At 48.4% G+C, this 19,524-nt stretch overlaps 1 protein-coding gene and 1 long non-coding RNA gene across 2 annotated transcripts in view; both read right to left on the bottom strand.

Moving 5' to 3' along the window:
• Positions 1-136: 136 nt before the first annotated feature.
• On the bottom strand, positions 137-5,120 carry LOC130283500 (uncharacterized). Its single transcript, XR_008846719.1, has 2 exons — positions 2,192-5,120; positions 137-2,008 (listed from the first exon to the last, which is right to left on the bottom strand). It is a non-coding gene; the product is annotated as an uncharacterized LOC130283500 (long non-coding RNA).
• A 147-nt stretch (positions 5,121-5,267) lies between these two features.
• Positions 5,268-19,524, bottom strand: part of TESK2 (testis associated actin remodelling kinase 2) — a 69,794-nt gene continuing 55,537 nt past the window's right edge. Inside the window, exons 7-11 of the mRNA XM_056533100.1 lie at positions 18,920-19,004; positions 15,206-15,289; positions 13,050-13,136; positions 10,952-11,093; positions 5,268-7,014 (exon numbers count right to left, since the gene is read on the bottom strand). Of these exons, the coding sequence (XP_056389075.1) occupies positions 6,119-7,014; positions 10,952-11,093; positions 13,050-13,136; positions 15,206-15,289; positions 18,920-19,004 (1,294 nt within the window). The 3' untranslated portion in view covers positions 5,268-6,118. The remainder of the gene's footprint in view (positions 7,015-10,951; positions 11,094-13,049; positions 13,137-15,205; positions 15,290-18,919; positions 19,005-19,524) is intronic.

Below are 19,524 nucleotides of genomic sequence, written 5' to 3'. Positions count from 1 at the left end.
TTTTGCAACAGCTGGAGGCACAGTGATTTAAAAAACTTGGCCCAAAGACTTAATTCGAACGAGCTTTTTATGTATATAAGACCAGACGAGCCATTTCACGCTACAGCGCAGGTTGGGGGACGATAAATAACTCGGCTACTAAGGTTTTTTTTTTTTATTTAATCCGAAAAGATAAAATGAGAAAAATTACAACTACCCAAAAAATAAAATGGATTAAATCTCAAAATGTACTCTTTGGTTCCTCATTACAAGACATCAAATATACAGAGATCACTGACAGGAAGAACAACTGAGCATTAAATACACACGGAGGAAACCTCGCCCGCGGCGGCGGCAACAACGGCAGTGTCAGCGGCGGCAAATGTCACTTTAATAAAAACATCTTCATAAATAGGAAGAGAAACCGGAAAAACAACAATTGCATAGAAATGTATCGACAGCAAAAACAACTAAAAAAACGTAAGTGCGAAAATAAAACTAAAAAACCCCCCAAAAAATAGGATTCAAGTGTCCAGACAATCGTCTCAGGTGGAGGAGCTCCGCCCACAGCGCACAGCCAGATACCTTATACCGGAAGTGTTCCACAGCTGAACCAGTCTATAGTGGAGAGCTGCAGGGCATGCTGGGAGTTGTAGTTCTGTCACAGGTCATGGTTTATTGTCCTCACTTTTATTATAGTGTTTAACAAAAAAAACGAAAACGTAAAAGAATTTTACAATTCAAATAAAAAAATATTGTACAAAAATATCTTCACAGCGGATTGTATTATTTTAATCAGATTTTGCCCCAAACCGGCGAGAGATGGAAGCGAAAAGAGGAAGGTGATCGGCGTCTACGAAATAATCAAAGATAGGGGAAGGCGCAAAATATAGGAAAACGTGAGGGAGAAATCATTACAGTGGGGACCGGGACAAAAAACATTGGTCCTCTCAGAGGGAGATGTGAAGTTTTGATCGGTCGGGGTCTCAGGAGGAAAGCGGCAGCAGCGCAATTTACTTATCGACTGCCCCGTAGACTTATAATGGAGAAGTGAGACAGCGATCGATGAGTGTCAGTAAATAAAACGCACTGCTGCCGCTTTCCTCCCCGCCCATCCTTTACTGAGACCCCGACCGATCAAAACTGCACATTTCCCTGAGAGCTATGACAAAAATATAGAAAAAATCTCCATACACAGCAGAATCATTAACTACAGACAGTAAAGATCCTGAGCTGCACTCACTATTCTGCTGGTGGGGTCACTATGTACATACAGGATGCAACTCAGGATCAGTACAGGATAAGTAATGTAATGTATATACACAGTGATCTCACCAGCAGAATAGTGAGTGCAGCTCTGGAGTATAATACAGGATATAACTCAGGATCAGTACAGGATCAGTAATGTAATGTATGTACACAGTGATCCCACCAGCAGAATAGTGAGTACAGCTCTGGAGTATAATACAGGATATAACTCAGGATCAGTACAGGATAAGTAATGTAATGTATGTACACAGTGACCTCACCAGCAGAATAGTGAGTACAGCTCTGGAGTATAATACAGGATATAACTCAGGATCAGTACAGGATAAGTAATGTAATGTATATACACAGTGACCTCACCAGCAGAATAGTGAGTACAGCTCTGGGGTATAATACAGGATATAACTCAGGATCAGTACAGGATAAGTAATGTAATGTATGTACACAGTGACCTCACCAGCAGAATAGTGAGTACAGCTCTGGAGTATAATACAGGATATAACTCAGGATCAGTACAGGATAAGTGATGTAATGTATGTACACAGTGACCTCACCAGCAGAATAGTGAGTGCACCTCTGGAGTATAATACACGATATAACTCAGGATCAGTACAGGATAAGTAATGTAATGTATGTACACAGTGACCTCACCAGCAGAATAGTGAGTACAGCTCTGGAGTATAATACAGGATATAACTCAGGATCAGTACAGGATAAGTAATGTATGTACACAGTGACCTCACCAGCAGAATAGTGAGTACACCTCTGGGGTATAATACAGGATATAACTCAGGATCAGTACAGAATAAGTAATGTAATGTATGTACACAGTGATCTCACCAGCAGAATAGTGAGTACAGCTCTGGAGTATGATACAGGATATAACTCAGGATCAGTAATGTAATGTATGTACACAGTGACCTCACCAGCAGAATAGTGAGTACACCTCTGGGGTATATAATACACGATATAACTCAGGATCAGTACAGGATAAGTAATGTAATGTATGTACACAGTGATCTCACCAGCAGAATAGTGAGTACAGCTCTGGAGTATGATACAGGATATAACTCAGGATCAGTACAGGATAAGTAATGTATGTACACAGTGACCTCACCAGCAGAATAGTGAGTACACCTCTGGGGTATATAATACACGATATAACTCCGGATCAGTACAGGATAAGTAATGTAATGTATGTACACAGTGACCCCACCAGCAGAATAGTGAGTACAGCTCTGGGGTATAATACAGGATATAACTCAGGATCAGTACAGGATAAGTAATGTATGTACACAGTGATCTCACCAGCAGAATAGTGAGTGCAGCTCTGGAGTATAATACAGGATATAACTCAGGATCAGTACAGGATAAGTCATGTAATGTATGTACACAGTGACCTCACCAGCAGAATAGTGAGTACAGCTCTGGGGTATAATACAGGATATAACTCAGGATCAGTACAGGATAAGTAATGTAATGTATGTACACAGTGACCCCACCAGCAGAATAGTGAGTACAGCTCTGGGGTATAATACAGGATATAACTCAGGATCAGTACAGGATAAGTAATGTATGTACACAGTGATCTCACCAGCAGAATAGTGAGTGCAGCTCTGGAGTATAATACAGGATATAACTCAGGATCAGTACAGGCTAAGTAATGTAATGTATGTACACAGTGACCTCACCAGCAGAATAGTGAGTGCAGCTCTGGAGTATAATACAGGATATAACTCAGGATCAGTACAGGATAAGTAATGTAATGTATGTACACAGTGACCTCACCAGCAGAATAGTGAGTACAGCTCTGGAGTATAATACAGGATATAACTCAGGATCAGTACAGGATAAGTAATGTAATGTATGTACACATTGACCTCACCAGCAGAATAGTGAGTGCAGCTCTGGAGTATAATACAGGATATAACTCAGGATCAGTAATAATTGTACAATGACTCAGGTGTTTATGGAGATTCATTCTATATATAATATGAGGATCAGCAGTGACATTAAGAAGAAAATAAAGTTAACCCTTGTGCAGTGATCGGTCTCGGGGATCAGTAGGATCAGTCATCCCATCCCCCAGGATAACACTTTTCTTGCTCTCTATAATCCGCTCCTCTTTGTAGTAACACTCGGCTCTGCTACACTAATTGCTGCATATTATTGACCAGTTCCTTTAAGGAAAGCGCAGACCTGGGCGTCCTCTGCAGATGATCGCACCAGCAGCTCCGGAGCTGAACGTCCTATAAATGATATTTCTGCAGATCATAGAATAGTTCACTGCTCGGAGCAGCAGAGCGCAGCGCGGGGAGAGCTCAGCTACAACCTCTGTACTGGGCGTTGTTTCTCCCATAGTCTGACCGTCCACGTAAAGAGACATCGCAGCTGCCGTCCCTGGGGAGCGCTGTTCTACTTATTGTACTGTAAATACATTGCAATGTGACATATTAAGCAGGTGGGGGCGCTGTGGTGATCACAACTGCTGTTAAACATTGCAGACCCCACAGTCCAGACCAGTGTTTCCCAAACAGCATGCTAGGAGTTGTAGTTTTGCAACAGCTGGAGGCTGCCTGGTTGGGAAACACTAGTCTAGACCTTTTGCAAGAAGCCACCCTAGTGTTTCCCAACCAGGGTGCCTCCAGCTGTTGCAAAACTACAACTCCCACCATGCCCGGACAGCCAATGGCTGTCCGGGCATGCTGGGAGTTGTAGTTTTGCAACAGCTGGAGGCACCCTGGTTGGGAAACACTGGTCTGGACTGTGGGATCTGCACTGTTCATCTATTGGCAGGAGTTGGGTTAAATCCCTGCATTTCTATGACAGCTAAAAACTAGCAGGGCATGCTGGGAGTTACAGTTCTGCAACAGCTGGAGAACCAACAAGTGTCGGGCGTTATAGCTTTACTACGGGGTAACACTGATTTAACCTATAAGTTTCTTCTAGGCCAGGCTGCTCCCCCCATGGGCTGTGTCTGGTATTACACCGAAAAAGTACAGAGCTGCAATACCAGATGTGACCTGAGAACAAGGGTGGCGCCGATTTTGATAGAAACCAATTATTATTATTATTATTATTATTTTTTTTAATCAAGGACAAGACGTGTGCTGTGAGCTTAGTCCACCATTAGGGGGCAGCGCAGTACCATACTTCACATGTGCTTATATCTACAGTCACCGCTGTCCCCCCAGACATCCGGCGCTCGGATCCCGGTTATAATCAGGATCTAATCATGGCGGCCGGAGAAGGAACATTGTGCATGAAGTACGAGGTCAGGAACCCTAAGAATGCTGGAAATGTCGCCTCCTCTAAGGCCGCGGTCACATGGGAGGCGCAGTTTGTCACTTGCATCTGACCCGTCAGATTGTGTTACATTGTTTCTCTTCCCCCGATTAGTTTCCTGTAACAGTGATCTCCCACCTGGGCACCTCTATAAAACTACAACTCCTAACATGTTCGAATGGCCAACGGCTGTCCCTGTATGCTGGGAGTTGTAGTTTTGTAACATCTAGATTAGCTATCCGAGAGCATGCTGGGAGTTGTAGTTTTGCAACATCTAGATCAGCTATCCGAGAGCATGCTGGGAGTTGTAGTTTTGCAATATTTGAATCAGCTATTCGAGAGCATGCTGGGGGTTGTAGTTTTGCAATATTTGAATCAGCTATTCGAGAGCATGCTGGGGGTTGTAGTTTTGCAATATTTGTCTTAGTTATTCAAGAGCATGCTGGGAGTTGTAGTTTTTCAACATCTGGATCAGCTATCCAAGCATGCTGGGAGTTGTAGTTTTGCAATATTTGTCTTAGCTATTCGAGATAGAGATGAGCGAACTTACAGTAAATTCGATTCGTCACAAACTTCTCGGCTCGGCAGTTGATGACTTTTCCAGCATAAATGAGTTCAGCTTTCAGGTGCTCCCGTAGCTGGAGACTCTTTCCTAGGACTGTATCCACCTTTTCCAGCCACCGGAGCACCTGAAAGCTGAACTCATTTATGCAGGATAAGTCATCAACTGCCGAGCCGAGAAGTTCGTGACGAATCGAATTTACTGTAAGTTCGCCCATCTCTAATTCAAGAGCATGTTGTAGTTTTGCAATATTTGTCTTAGCTATCCAAGAGCATGCTGGGGGTTGTAGTTTTGCAATATTCTGATCAGCTATCCGAGAGCATGCTGGGGGTTGTAGTTTTGCAATATTCTGATCAGCTATCCGAGAGCATGCTGGGGGTTGTAGTTTTGCAATATTTGTCTCGGCTATTCGAGAGCATGCTGGGAGTTGTAGTTTTGCCATATTTGTCTCGGCTATTCGAGAGCATGCTGGGGGCTGTAGTTTTGCAACCTCTGGAGGTCCCAGTTTGGAGACCACTTCTCTATGATCATCACTAGAGACGACGCACGTACTTTGATGTCCGGAGCTGATCACACATTGTCGCTCCTCCTCTAAGGAGTCCACCACGGAATAAACCTGCGGCGGCGCTCACGTCATACACAGCAGGATCCAACACCAAGCGCGTCACAACGGTAAAAAAACTTGTGTGCCGGCACTGAATGGGTTAAGGCATCACAGACTGCGCCGTCCTCTATCCTGGAGACTGCAGGTCACATGACCAGGTATAAACGTGGGCGGAACGCGCCGTAACCAACGCAACACAAAAAACACTTATTTGTATTGTTAATGTTTTGTTTTTTATTTTTGTGTTGCCGTGGGTTACAGCGCTTCCCTCCCCACCCTCCATTGCAGCCACTTTTTCCTATACGATTTATTAAGACACTTGCACTGACCGCCGGTGAAGCGCGGCGGACGTCACTACGAGGCGCGGAGTCCCCGGGGGGAGGAGGAAGTGTTAGGAATCCATCATGTAAACGCGGCGCACATCACATCTTGACCACGCCTTGGCGGATGCGGCAGCTGGACACCGAGTCGCACAGGCAGTCCCTGCTCTCTGCATTGTCCACGGGCAGTAAGGAGAGGCCTCCGGGGGGCGCTGGCGGGCTGCAGCTCAGCTGGTTGTCGTTCAGTTCGTCCTCTATTTCCATGGCCTCCGCGCTGGAGTTGAAGCCCGTGGATCGCGCGTCCTCAGGGAGGCAGTGGGAGGGGGGCGGGGGGCACGGAGCGGGTGTGCGGTCGCTGACCAGCAGCGGGTTACAGTACTCGTCCTGGTTCCCATCCGTACAGTCCATGTCCTCAGTCTGCGCACAGTCCGGGATGGGGGAGCGGGCTTTATAGGGTGGAATGTCGGAGACGCCATATTTGACGTTACAGAGGAGCCGGATCTCGCTGCTGAGCTGCGCAGGGTCACACTTGCCCACGATGGGGAACAGGGCTGATGGAGGGGGGCACTCTCTTTTCAGGAGCTCGGGAGAGACGGGCAGAGACTGACAGCGCCTCCTGGGTACGTAGCAATAGTCCACAGAGTCCTGGCTGAACGGCTGCCGCACCAGGCCCGTGGTCAGGCTGCCGTCCATCTTGGGGGAGTGAAGGTCGAAGACGTGGGAGATGACAGACTTGCTGGGCATGTCGAAGAATTTAATCTTCCCTCCCTTTAAGTCTTCCCTGGCGTTGAAGGGGTTAACCTTGGGCAGCAGCCCCCGGCTGGGGGTGTAGAACGGGTCCTGTACGTTTATCTTGCGCAGAGGTTTCCGGGCAAAAACATCGGACTGGCTGCGGGAGAGCGTGATGTTGCGTCGAGGACGCGGAGACTTCTGGGGGATTTTGTTGTCCTGAGGGATGGTGATGAGGCGCTTCACTCCTTGACTCTTATCAGAGGGTCCTGCGGGGGGGAAACAAAAAGATTTCATCTCAGAGACAATAAAATGGCAGAAACTCCCATCATGTGCCAACAAAAAGCCTCACAAAATGTACAAGGCTGGCAGGGCATGATGGGAGTTGTAGTTTTGCAACACGGCTTTAGGGGATGCACAGTATTTTGGGAACCCCCCCCCCCCCCCCCCCGATCTCCCGTACGGGGCCCCGGCTTGGTCTATTGCACTACTAGAGGTCGGCTGGTACAGGAGATGAATGGAGGTTGGTACCTGCTGTGTGCGAAACGTCACTCACAGCCGCTCAGCCGGGGCCCAGTCCGGTCCCTGTACAGGAGATCATGGGGGGGTGGGGGCCCCCAATCAGACATTTACCCCCTTTCCTGCAGAGATACATTGCTTAGGACTGGACATTGTTTTCCTTTTCTCTTCTTTTTAAGTATTATATATAAGATCTGCACCTGTGTAATCCTATAGGTGTTGATCTTATTAAGTTAACATTATCCAGTATGTCACGTGACCCCCATAACTACAATATTTCGACTCGACATAGTGACTACTATAGTTTTTCAGCTCTTAAAAAAAAAAAATCGCAAACTGTTTAACCAAATTAGTACGTTTAAAACCCCCTATTTTGAAGACCTATAACTTTTCCATTTTTCCGTATAAGCGGCGGTATGAGGGCTCATTTTTTGCGCCGTGATCTGTACTTTTTATTGATACCATATTTGCTTATATAAAACGTAATACTTTTTTCATAATTTTTTTTTTGGAATAAAATGTTATTAAAATGTTATAAAAAAAAAAAACAGCTATTTTGGACTTTTTTACGTTCACGCCGTTCATTGTACCGTATCATTAACATTTTATTTTAATAGTTGGGATATTTACACACGCAGCGATTCCAAATATGTATATAAAATATTTTTTTTTATTTTACACTTTTTGGGGGTGAAATAGGGAAAATGGGACAATTTACGTTTTTATTGGGGGAGGGGGTTTTCACATTTTTTTAAACTTTTATTTTTACACTTTTTATGTCCCGATAGGGGACTATTTATAGCAATCATTTGATTGCTAATACTGTTCAGTCCTATGCATAGGACACAGCACTGATCAGTATTATCAGTTATCTTCTCCTCGATCACAGACCAGAGCTGAAGACCCCGGGAGACGGCCGGAGCCAGGTAAGGGGACCTCCGGCCGCCATGCTTGATGACCCAATCACCGCGGCAGTGCTGCAGGCGATCCGATCATCCATTCAAAGTACCACGATGCTGCAGATACCATGATCTGTGTTGATCACAGCATCTGAGGGGTTAATGGCGGAGACATCTGCACGATCGCGGCTGTCCGCCATTACAGGCGGGTCCCTGGCTGCGATCAGCAGCTAGGACATGCCGAGAGCATCGCTCCAATGCTCGCGGTTATGCATAGGACGTAAATGTACGTCCTGGTGCGTTAAGTACCACCTCACCAGGACGTATATTTACGTCCTGCGTCGTTAAGGGGTTAAAGGAGTTGAGCACCGATCTCCTGTCCTCGTGTATGATCGTTGGGACCCCAAAGAACTGAGAGAACGGTGGTCCCAAGGATCCCCTATAAATGGAGCAGCAATGCAACCTCTAATCACTGCTCCATTTACTGTCTCTGGGGGTCACTTTCCCTCTATTGACAAATGGCACCTGGTGGCGGCCATTATTCAGATCATTGAGGGTCCCAGAGGTCGCCCCCCAGCATACATTACCCATCCTGTGAACAGATGATACCCCAAACCCCTTTAAAGGGATACTCTAGTTAAAGCAATTTTAAATCAACTGGCTCCAGAAAGTTTAACAGATTTGTAAATGACTTCTATTAAAAAATCTTAATCCTTCCAGTACTTATCAGCTGTGGAAGTTGAGTTGTTCTTTTCTGTCTGACCACAGTGATCTCTGCTGACACCTCTGTACATGTCAGGAACTGTCCAGAGCAGGAGAGGTTTTCTATGGGGATTTGCTCCTGCTCTGGACAGTTCCTGACATGGACAGTGGTGTCAGCAGAGAGCACTGTGGTCAGACAGAAAAGAACAACTCTACTTCCACAGCTGATAAGTACTGGAAGGATTAAGATTTTTTTTTTATTAGAAGTAATTTACAAATCTGTTAAAGCATTTTTTCTTCTTTTTTTTTCATATCAACTGGCTCCAGAAAGTTTAACTAGAGTACCCCTTTAAATGGGTTTGGGGGTATCATCTGTTCACAGGATGGGTGGCAAAAATGCGCAAACTTTTTGTGAACGCTCCGCTTTGTGCAACATTTTTGTGTGTAAAATAAACGGGCGGATGCAACAAAATTCTACAAACTTTACATTATGCACATGGAATAACGCATTCCACCCTTTATTGCTCGCATTTTCCAAGATCTCTGCTTGCTGTGAGTTGAAGAGCCCAGACTGCCACAATGTATCAATCAGGACAGGAAGGATCTGTTCTAGAGGATTGCCTGTCCTGGATACAAGTGGAGCAAATCCTTACCCAAGTATTGGTTCAGATTTACTCCCACTCACTGACAGCCAGCAGAGATCTTGAAAAGAAGAAATAGAATAAAAAGTCTAATAGAACGTTGCAGAACTCACAACCTGGACCATGGCAGGGACTGAAATCTGAACTCACCCTTAGTCAGAGGCTCCGACTCATTGACCTGGGGGTTGTTGGACAGTCTCGACCAGTGTTTTCAAACCAGCGGGCCTCCAGCTGTTGCAAAACTACAACTCCCAGCATGCCCGGACAGCCAACGGCTGTCCGGGCATGCTGGGAGTTGTAGTTTTGCAACAGCTGAAGGCACGCTGGTTGGAAAACATTGGCCAGAGAATGTCTGGGCATGCTCGGGAGTTGTAGTTTTACAACAGCTGGAGGCACCCTGGTTGGGAAACATTGGCCAAAGAATGTCCAGGCATGCTGGGAGTTGTGGTTTTGCAACAGCTGGAGGGACCCTTCTTGGGAAACACTGGCTGAAGAATGTCCGGGAATGCTGGGAGTTGTGGTTTTGCAACAGCTGGAGACACCCTGGTTTGGAAACACTAACCTGCATTTTTTTTTACAAGAGGCCGTGAGCGTGACTGGGAGTTGTAGGTTTGCTACAGGGTTGGCTAACAATGATTTTACATATTAAACTACAAGTTTCTTCTAGGCCAGGCTGCGCCCCCATGGGTTGGGTCCGGTACTGCAAATTAGCTTCATTGCACTAAAAAAAGGATAGAGCTGCAATATCAGACACAACCTGAAAACAAAGGTGGCTGTCTCTAGGCAAGGACAAAACATGGCAGACAGGGTGCTGTACGTCTAGTCCACCATTAGGGGGCAGCACCGTACCATGAGGAAATAAAATAGAAAGTTGCAGAACTCACAACCTGGACCATGGCAGGGGCTGAAATCCGGACTCCCCCTTAGTCAGAGGCTTTACCTTAGTCAGAGGCTGTACTCCCCCTTAGTCAGAGGCTGTACTCCCCCTTAGTCAGAGGCTGTACTCCCCCTTAGTCAGAGGCTGTACTCCCCCTTAGTCAGAGGCTGTACTCCCCCTTAGTCAGAGGCTGTACTCCCCCTTAGTCAGAGGCTGTACTCCCCCTTAGTCAGAGGCTGTACTCCCCCTTAGTCATAGGCTGTACTCCCCCTTAGTCATAGGCTGTACTCCCCCTTAGTCATAGGCTGTACTCCCCCTTAGTCAGAGGCTGTACTCCCCCTTAGTCAGAGGCTGTACTCCCCCTTAGTCAGAGGCTGTACTCCCCCTTAGTCAGAGGCTGTACTCCCCCTTAGTCAGAGGCTGTACTCCCCCTTAGTCAGAGGCTGTACTCCCCCTTAGTCAGAGGCTGTACCCCCCCTTAGTCAGAGGCTGTACCCCCCCTTAGTCAGAGGCTGTACCCCCCCTTAGTCAGAGGCTGTACTCCCCCTTAGTCAGAGGCTTTACTCACCCTTAGTCAGAGGCTTTGACTCGTTGACCTGGGGGTTATTGGACAGTCGCTCATGCTCGGCCTCTTCTTTTCTCAACCGCTGTAATATTTCCTCCATTTGCTTCACGATCTCGGTGAAGGACGGACGGAGCTTCGGGTCCATCTGCCAAAAAGTGATCCACAAGTTTATTACTAATAAATCACTGAACTGAGGGAAAGGGGGGCTGGATGGCGGTGGGATAGCGATGGTCTGTCTACACCTGGTGGGGTAAGTGGAGGGGGCTGGATGGCGGTGGTCAGTCTACACCTGGTTGGGTAAGTGGAGGGGGCTGGATGGCGGTGGTCTGTCTACACCTGGTTGGGTAAGTGGAGGGGGCTGGATAGCGGTGGTCTGTCTACACCTGGTTGGGTAAGTGGAGGGGGCTGGATGGCGGTGGTCTGTATACACCTGATGGGTAAGTGGAGGGGGCTGGATGGCGGTGGTCTGTATACACCTGGTTGGGTAAGTGGAGGGGGCTGGATGGCGGTGGTCAGTCTACACCTGGTGGGGTAAGGGGAGGGGACTGGTGATGGTGGTCTGTCTACACCTGGTGGGGTAAGTGGAGGGGGCTGGATGGCGGTGGTCTGTCTACACCTGGTGGGGTAAGTGGAGGGGGCTGGATGGCGGTGGTCTGTCTACACCTGGTGGGGTAAGTGGAGGGGGCTGGATAGCGGTGGTCTGTCTACACCTGGTGGGGTAAGTGGAGGGGGCTGAATGGCGGTGGTCTGTCTACACCTGGTGGGGTAAGTGGAGGGGGCTGGATGGCGGTGGTCTGTATACACCTGATGGGTAAGTGGAGGGGGCTGGATGGCGGTGGTCTGTCTACACCTGGTGGGGTAAGTGGAGGGGGCTGGATGGCGGTGGTCTGTCTACACCTGGTGGGGTAAGTGGAGGGGGCTGGATAGCGGTGGTCTGTATACACCTGGTGGGGTAAGTGGAGGGGGCTGAATGGCGGTGGTCTGTCTACACCTGGTGGGGTAAGTGGAGGGGGCTGGATGGCGGTGGTCTGTATACACCTGATGGGTAAGTGGAGGGGGCTGGATGGCGGTGGTCTGTCTACACCTGGTGGGGTAAGTGGAGGGGGCTGGTGGTGGTGGTCTGTCTACACCTGGTGGGGTAAGTGGAGGGGGCTGGATGGCGGTGGTCTGTCTACACCTGGTGGGGTAAGTGGAGGGGGCTGGATGGCGGTGGTCTGTCTACACCTGGTGGGGTAAGTGGAGGGGGCTGGTGGTGGTGGTCAGTCTACACCTGGTGGGGTAAGTGGTTGGGGCTGGATGACGGTGGTCTGTCTACACCTGGTGGGGTAAGTGGAGGGGGCTGGATGGCGGTGGTCTGTCTACACCTGGTGGGGTAAGTGGAGGGGGCTGGATGGCGGTGGTCTGTCTACACCTGGTGGGGTAAGTGGAGGGGGCTGGTGATGGTGGTCTGTCTACACCTGGTGGGGTAAGTGGAGGGGGCTGGATGGCGGTGGTCTGTCTACACCTGGTGGGGTAAGTGGAGGGGGCTGGATAGCGGTGGTCTGTATACACCTGGTGGGGTAAGTGGAGGGGGCTGAATGGCGGTGGTCTGTCTACACCTGGTGGGGTAAGTGGAGGGGGCTGGATGGCGGTGGTCTGTATACACCTGATGGGTAAGTGGAGGGGGCTGGATGGCGGTGGTCTGTCTACACCTGGTGGGGTAAGTGGAGGGGGCTGGATGGCGGTGGTCTGTCTACACCTGGTGGGGTAAGTGGAGGGGGCTGGTGGTGGTGGTCTGTCTACACCTGGTGGGGTAAGTGGAGGGGGCTGGATGGCGGTGGTCTGTCTACACCTGGTGGGGTAAGTGGAGGGGGCTGGATGGCGGTGGTCTGTCTACACCTGGTGGGGTAAGTGGAGGGGGCTGGTGGTGGTGGTCAGTCTACACCTGGTGGGGTAAGTGGTTGGGGCTGGATGACGGTGGTCTGTCTACACCTGGTGGGGTAAGTGGAGGGGGCTGGTGGTGGTGGTCAGTCTACACCTGGTGGGGTAAGTGGTTGGGGCTGGATGACGGTGGTCTGTCTACACCTGGTGGGGTAAGGGCAGTGGGTGCTGGTTTACTCACGTTGCAGCAGTTGAACGCCAGCTGGAGGAAGTCCTGGGGACAGTCACCGACCATATGCTGAAAACTATCATAGTCTAAGCCAAAGTTCTAGGAAAAAACAAGAAAACAGGAGAGATCAGTAATGTGATCAGCAGTAAATAAACCAAATAAGGCTGCGTTCACATGACATTTTCTCCCATACGGGGGCGCATACGGCAGGGGAGAGCTAAAACCTTGCGCTCCTGTATGCCTTTCTATGCGTATGGAATTCATTTCAATGTTCCGGCCGGAGTGAAACGTTCGGTCCAGTTGGCTCATTTTTGCGCCGTTTGCGCTTTTACAACCAGACCTAAAACTGTGGTTGACCACACTTTTAAGTCCGTGGAAAAAGCGCATACAGCGCAAAAATGAGCCAACTGGACCGAACGTTTCACTCCGGCCGGAACATTGAAATGAATTCCATTCCGCAAGGTTTTAGCTCCCCCCCCTGCCGTATGCGCCCCCGTATGAGAGAAAACGTGATGTGAACGCAGCCTAACACTGATCCGACTGGGTCCGAACAAGATCCGCGGGGGCAATGACCACAGCCGCGGGGGCCATGACCACAGCCGCGGGGGCCATGACCACAGCCGCGGGGGCCATGACCACAGCCGCGGGGGCCATGACCACAGCCGCGGGGGCCATGACCACAGCCGCGGGGGCCATGACCACAGCCGCGGGGGCCATGACCACAGCCGCGGGGGCCATGACCACAGCCGCGGGGGCCATGACCACAGCCGCGGGGGCCATGACCACAGCCGCGGGGGCCATGACCACAGCCGCGGGGGCCATGACCACAGCCGCGGGGGCCATGACCACAGCCGCGGGGGCCATGACCACAGCCGCGGGGGCCATGACCACAGCCGCGGGGGCCATGACCACAGCCGCAGGGGGCCTATTAGACATTTATAGTAAAGACCTAAGATCCAGAGTTGTTCACCTTCATCTGGTAGAATAGGCCAATTCCCTAATACATATTTATTACATCTATTGCTCCGGATACAGACGGACACATGTGGATCTGAAGCGGATTCTGTAGTTTTACCAAATCTCATTGACAAACTGCGAATCTGCAGACGTGTGGGGCAGATATGTAAAGGAAATCAGTGTCCTGCCACTCACCTGCTGGTCAGGGTGACACTGATGAGAATCCTACTTACCTGTCCCCATTCTGTGCTCCTGGTTCTTACGTTTCGGGGCAGCCTGGGCGGTGCTTCTGGACATCACCACTGCAGTTTGATCGCAGCAGGGACCAGAAAAGAAACAGCAGCGGTGACGTCAGGAAGCTCCGCCCAGCCTGGCCCTGGAACGAAAAGCAAAATGGAAGATAGTGGGAGAACTGGAGCACAGAACAGAGACGGGCAAGTATGATGATCATCAGTGTCATCTATGTTATGGATCCCCTGTGGTTTTATTGCAGACATGGATACAATGCAAAATAGCATGAAAATCTTTAAAGGGGTACTCCACCCCTAGACATCTCCCCGCTGCACCCGGCGTTCGTTTAGAGCGTCGGGTACAGCGCCGGAGGCTCATGACATCACGGCCACGCCCCCTCAATGCAAGTCTATGGAAGGGGGCGTGACGGCAGTCACGCCCCCTTCCATAGACTTGCATTGAGGGGGCGTGGCTGTGACGTCACAAGCCTCCACCATGCATCGCCAGTCATCCGGCACGGAGCGAAGTCTGGGGTGCCGCAGCCAAAATCAAGGGGGTCCCCAGCGCGATCCGACACCTTATCCTCTATCCTTTGGATAGGGGATAAGATGTCTAGGGGCGGAGTACCCCTTTAAGTCGAAATGTAAAAATATTTTTTGTTAAATTGGTTTTATTACAGATTTGTAAGTTAAACCGCTGTTGCTTTTGTTGTGTGGCTGAACCCTCGTGGCCGAACCCTTGCTCCCCTTTTTCCACCGAGGTAAAGTATTTCTTGGCGTTCCTTCAGCCTGAGCGCCAAGTATTGATCAGTATCTTGTTACCATCGATACAATAATAACAAACATCCCCTTTGGCCATAAAGACATTAGTCATGTGTTCTGTAAACACGGCCAGGAACAGCCGAGCGTCTCTACCTCCGTTCCCTGTCAATTCCGGGGTTGTGGATGGAGGCGACGCGTTTGTTTATGGTCGTCATTTACCTCAGTGCGGGGCAGGTAATCTGGGTCGGCCTGTATCCGGGCGATGATCTCACACAGGATGATTCCGTAGGAGAAGACGTCCGCCTGCCAGAGAGAAACGAAAATACGTAAAACTAAAGCGTAAACCTCCCGACTCACACGGCAAACCGCAGCTCCACGGATTCTACGTCCTGACCCACAATCCTTCTGGTTTCTCTCACGATGTCAGACGATACTTAGAGCAGTGTTTCCCAACCAGGGTGCCTCCAGCTGTTGCGAAACTACAACTCCCAGCATGTCCGGACAGCCTTTGGCTGTCCGGGCATGCTGGGAGTTGTAGTTTCGCAACAGCTGGAGGCACCCTGGTTGGGAAACACCGACTTAAAAGTTTATATATCTTCATCAAAGTCGGTGTTTCCCAACCAGGGTGCCTCCAGCTGTTGAAGCCTTTGGCTGTCCGGGCATGCTGGGAGTTGTAGTTTCGCAACAGCTGGAGGCATCCTGGTTGGGAAACACCGACTTAAAAGTTTATATATCTTCATCAAAGTCGGTGTTTCCCAACCAGGGTGCCTCCAGCTGTTGAAGCCTTTGGCTGTCCGGGCATGCTGGGTGTTGTAGTTTCGCAACAGCTGGAGGCACCCCGGTTGGGAAACACTGACTTAGGGTTCACATCACGTTTTTGCCATACTGTTTTCAATCAGTTTTTCTAAAGAAAACCATATGGCAAAAAACAAACAAAAAAAACGGATGGAACAGTATGGGAAAAAGTAAACCGTATACTGTTTTTAAAAGGGCATACAGTTCCGTCAGTTTTTATTTAAAAAAAGAAAAAAACATAAGTTTTTGAAAATGTTGTCCATTTTAAATGGGAGGGGTGTTGGGTGGGGACTCTAGGATGCAAATGCGCATGTGCAAAGAAAAACCGTATACGGTTTCCCGTAAGAAACCTTATAGATTTGAGTTTCCCATTGACGTCCATGTTAAAAAAAAAACGTATGCAGTTGCAGTACGGTTTTTAAACCGGAGACAAAATCATGGTCAACCACGGTTTCGACTCCAGGTTAAAAACCGTACTGCAACTGCATTATTTTTTTATTTTTTTTTTTTTAACATGGACGTCAATGGGAAACGCACATATATAAAGTTCCATACGGGAAACCTTATACGGTTTTTCTTTGCATCCTAAAGTCCCCACCCAACACCCCTCCCATTTAAAAATGGACAAAATTTTCAAAAACGTATGTTTTTTTTTTTAAAACTAAAAACGGACAGAACTGTATGCACTTTTAAAAACAGTATACAGTTTAAAAACGCATACGGTTTACTTTTTCCCAAACTGTTCCATCCGGTTTTTTTTTTGCCTTACGGTTTTCTTTAGAAAAACTGATTAAAAACAGTATGGCAAAAACGTGATGTGAAACCAGCCTCAGGCCGGGTTCACACCACGTTTTTGCATTACAGTTCCCGTATACGTAATTTGAAAACCGTACGGAACCATATTGAAAACCGCATGCCAAAAGATGCATCAGGTTGAGTCCGTTCTGCATCCTGTACAGTTTTGTGAGTTTTTTATTTTTTCTGTTTTTGGTCCGGGTGAAAAACCGTATTGAAACGTATAAGTTAAATTTTTTTTTAATTTTTTTTATTTTTTTATTTTTTAACATGGGCGTCAATGGGAACTGTACAGAACTGTATGTGCGTACGGTTCCCTCCGGTTTTTGACTGCACAGTTATTTTTCTTGGAATTTCAATCAAACAAGTGAAACTTTATTCATAATGAAATGAAAAGTTAAAAACCGTATATGGATAGAAAAATGATGTCGGTTGCATCTGTTTTTTTGTACAAGTTTTTTAACAGTATACGGATTGAAATTTGTACACGTTTTGATACTATTTTTTTTATTTTTATCAAAAACCGGATACAGGAATTGTATTGCACAAACGTGGTGTGAACCCAGCCTTAGAGTTTATATATCTTCATCAGTGTATAACAGGTATATGGTTTGTTACAGTGTATCAGTGTCAGCTGCATTAAGCTGCGTTCACACCGGTGTCTTCTGTCGTGACCGGTCATTGGAGCGGATCCATTACTGCGCTATTTTGTCTGGTATTTAGCCTCTGACACTCTTTTTGCTGGAGTTCTCCTTTAAGACCTGCAAAAAAATAACACCCGTTTAAAGGGGTACTCCGCCCCTAGATATCTTATCCCCTATCCAAAGGATACGGGGATAAGATGTCTGATCCCGGGGGTCCTCAGCGGCGCCTGCTGACCTGCTGTTCCTTTTGGGCATCGGAACAGCGCCAGAGGCTAATGAAGTCACGGCCACGCCCCCTCAATGCAAGTCTATGGGAGGGGGCGTGACGGCCGTCACGCCCCCTCCCATAGACTTGCATTGAGGGGGCGTGGCTGTGACATCACGAGCAGGGCCAGATTGTGATGTCACGAGCCTCCGCCCCGCATCGCAGAGAGTGCCGCAGCAGAGATTACAGGGGTCCCCAGAGGCAGGACCCCCGCGATCTGACATCTTATTCCCTATTCCTTTGGATAGGGGATAAGATATCTAGGGGCGGAGCACCCCTTTAATATTGGTCGGGCCCACATGAGGGCGTCTCCGATGGTCTGTTCTTGTTTTATTTTTGGAGGTTCTATAATGTAATCTACCTGAACCCCGTTATTTAACCCTTATGTGATCAGCCTGCGAGGTCCTGCCCGTAACCCTTTCATGACTGGTCGCGCGGTGGAATTGACCTGGACTCTCGTCGGATGTGGCGTGCGTCGGGCGGTGTCGCTCCCTTTGTACAGGACATGGGAGATAAGACTCTGGTTAATCTTCCACCATCAGCGCAGGGCGCGGGTTTACTCTACCGTTGAGGAATTCCACGTATTTTTCAGGGACAACGCGCAGGGGAATATTGACTCTTCGGATCCGTCCAGATTACTATGGCGACCTCTGTCACACCTTTCATGTATGTGAGAGAAAGGTAACAACCTCGCCACAATGGTCTCAAAAACAGGACTGGGGAGAGTGACCCTATACAGAGCATAGTGCTTCCAAACCAGGGTGCCTCCAGCTGTTGCAAAACTACAACTAATAGCATGCCTGGACATTCTTAGGCTAGTGTTTCCCAACCAGCGTGCCTCCAGCTGTTGCAAAACTACAACTCCCAGCATGCCCGGACATTCTTAGGCCAGTGTTTCCCAACCAGCGTGCCTCCAGCTGTTGCAAAACTACAACTCCCAGCATGCCCGGACATTCTTAGGCCAGTGTTTCCCAACCAGGGTGCCTCCAGCTGTTGCAAAACTACAACTCCCAGCATGCCCGGACAGCCGTTGGCTGTCCGGGCATCCTGGGAGTTGTAGTTTTGCAACAGCTGGAGGCACCTTGGTTGGGAAACACTAGCATAGGAAGTCAATGTTACAAAGAGCAGTCATCTCCAACCTGCCTTGGTTGTCCGGGCATGCTGGGAGTTGTAGTTCAGAAACAGCTGGAGGCACCCTGTTAGGAAACACTGCAATAGTGTGCTGTCCACCATATTGTAAGCCCCTACAACTGTCTTCACTGATACACTAAAACAAACTCTGAGCTGTGAGAACAATTATATCTGTATTCATTTTTTTTTAACCCCTGGATGTTCCCTTCTCTGTCTGGAGTGAATTAGAGATACAGACGCTCAGAGGCACCGAACTGACCGCACACAGGTCAAAGATCAGATATCAGGACAGGACGCACTCACCTTCTCATTGTAGGGTTCATCCCGCAGAACCTCTGGAGCCATCCAATATGGAGACCCCACAACCGCCAACTTCTCACGACCAACACTGCAAAGAAAGAAGAGAATAAATCAGAACTGGCGTAAAAAAGAGAATAATCAGGACACAAAAACACAATCCTGTCCCCAACATGAATCTATCATTATGTGAGTTATATCCTGTATTATACTCCAGAGCTGTACTCACTATTCTGCTGGTGAGATCACTGTGTACATACATTACATTACTTATCCTGTACTGATCCTGAGTTATATCTTGTATTATACTCCAGAGCTGTACTCACTATTCTGCTGGTGAGGTCACTGTGTACATATATTACATTACTTATCCTGTACTGATCCTGAGTTATATCCTGTATTATACTCCAGAGCTGTACTCGCTATTCTGCTGGTGAGATCACTGTGTATATACATTACATTACTTATCCTGTACTGATCCTGAGTTATATCCTGTATTATACCTCAGAGCTGTACTCACTATTCTGCTGGTGAGGTCACTGTGTACATACATTACATTACTTATACTGTACTGATCCTGAGTTATATCCTGTATTATACCCCAGAGCTGT

Source organism: Hyla sarda, chromosome 7 (genome assembly GCF_029499605.1).
Source record: "Hyla sarda isolate aHylSar1 chromosome 7, aHylSar1.hap1, whole genome shotgun sequence".
Taxonomy (NCBI): Eukaryota; Metazoa; Chordata; class Amphibia; order Anura; family Hylidae; genus Hyla; species Hyla sarda.
This window is presented reverse-complemented; position numbering and strand designations above follow the sequence as displayed.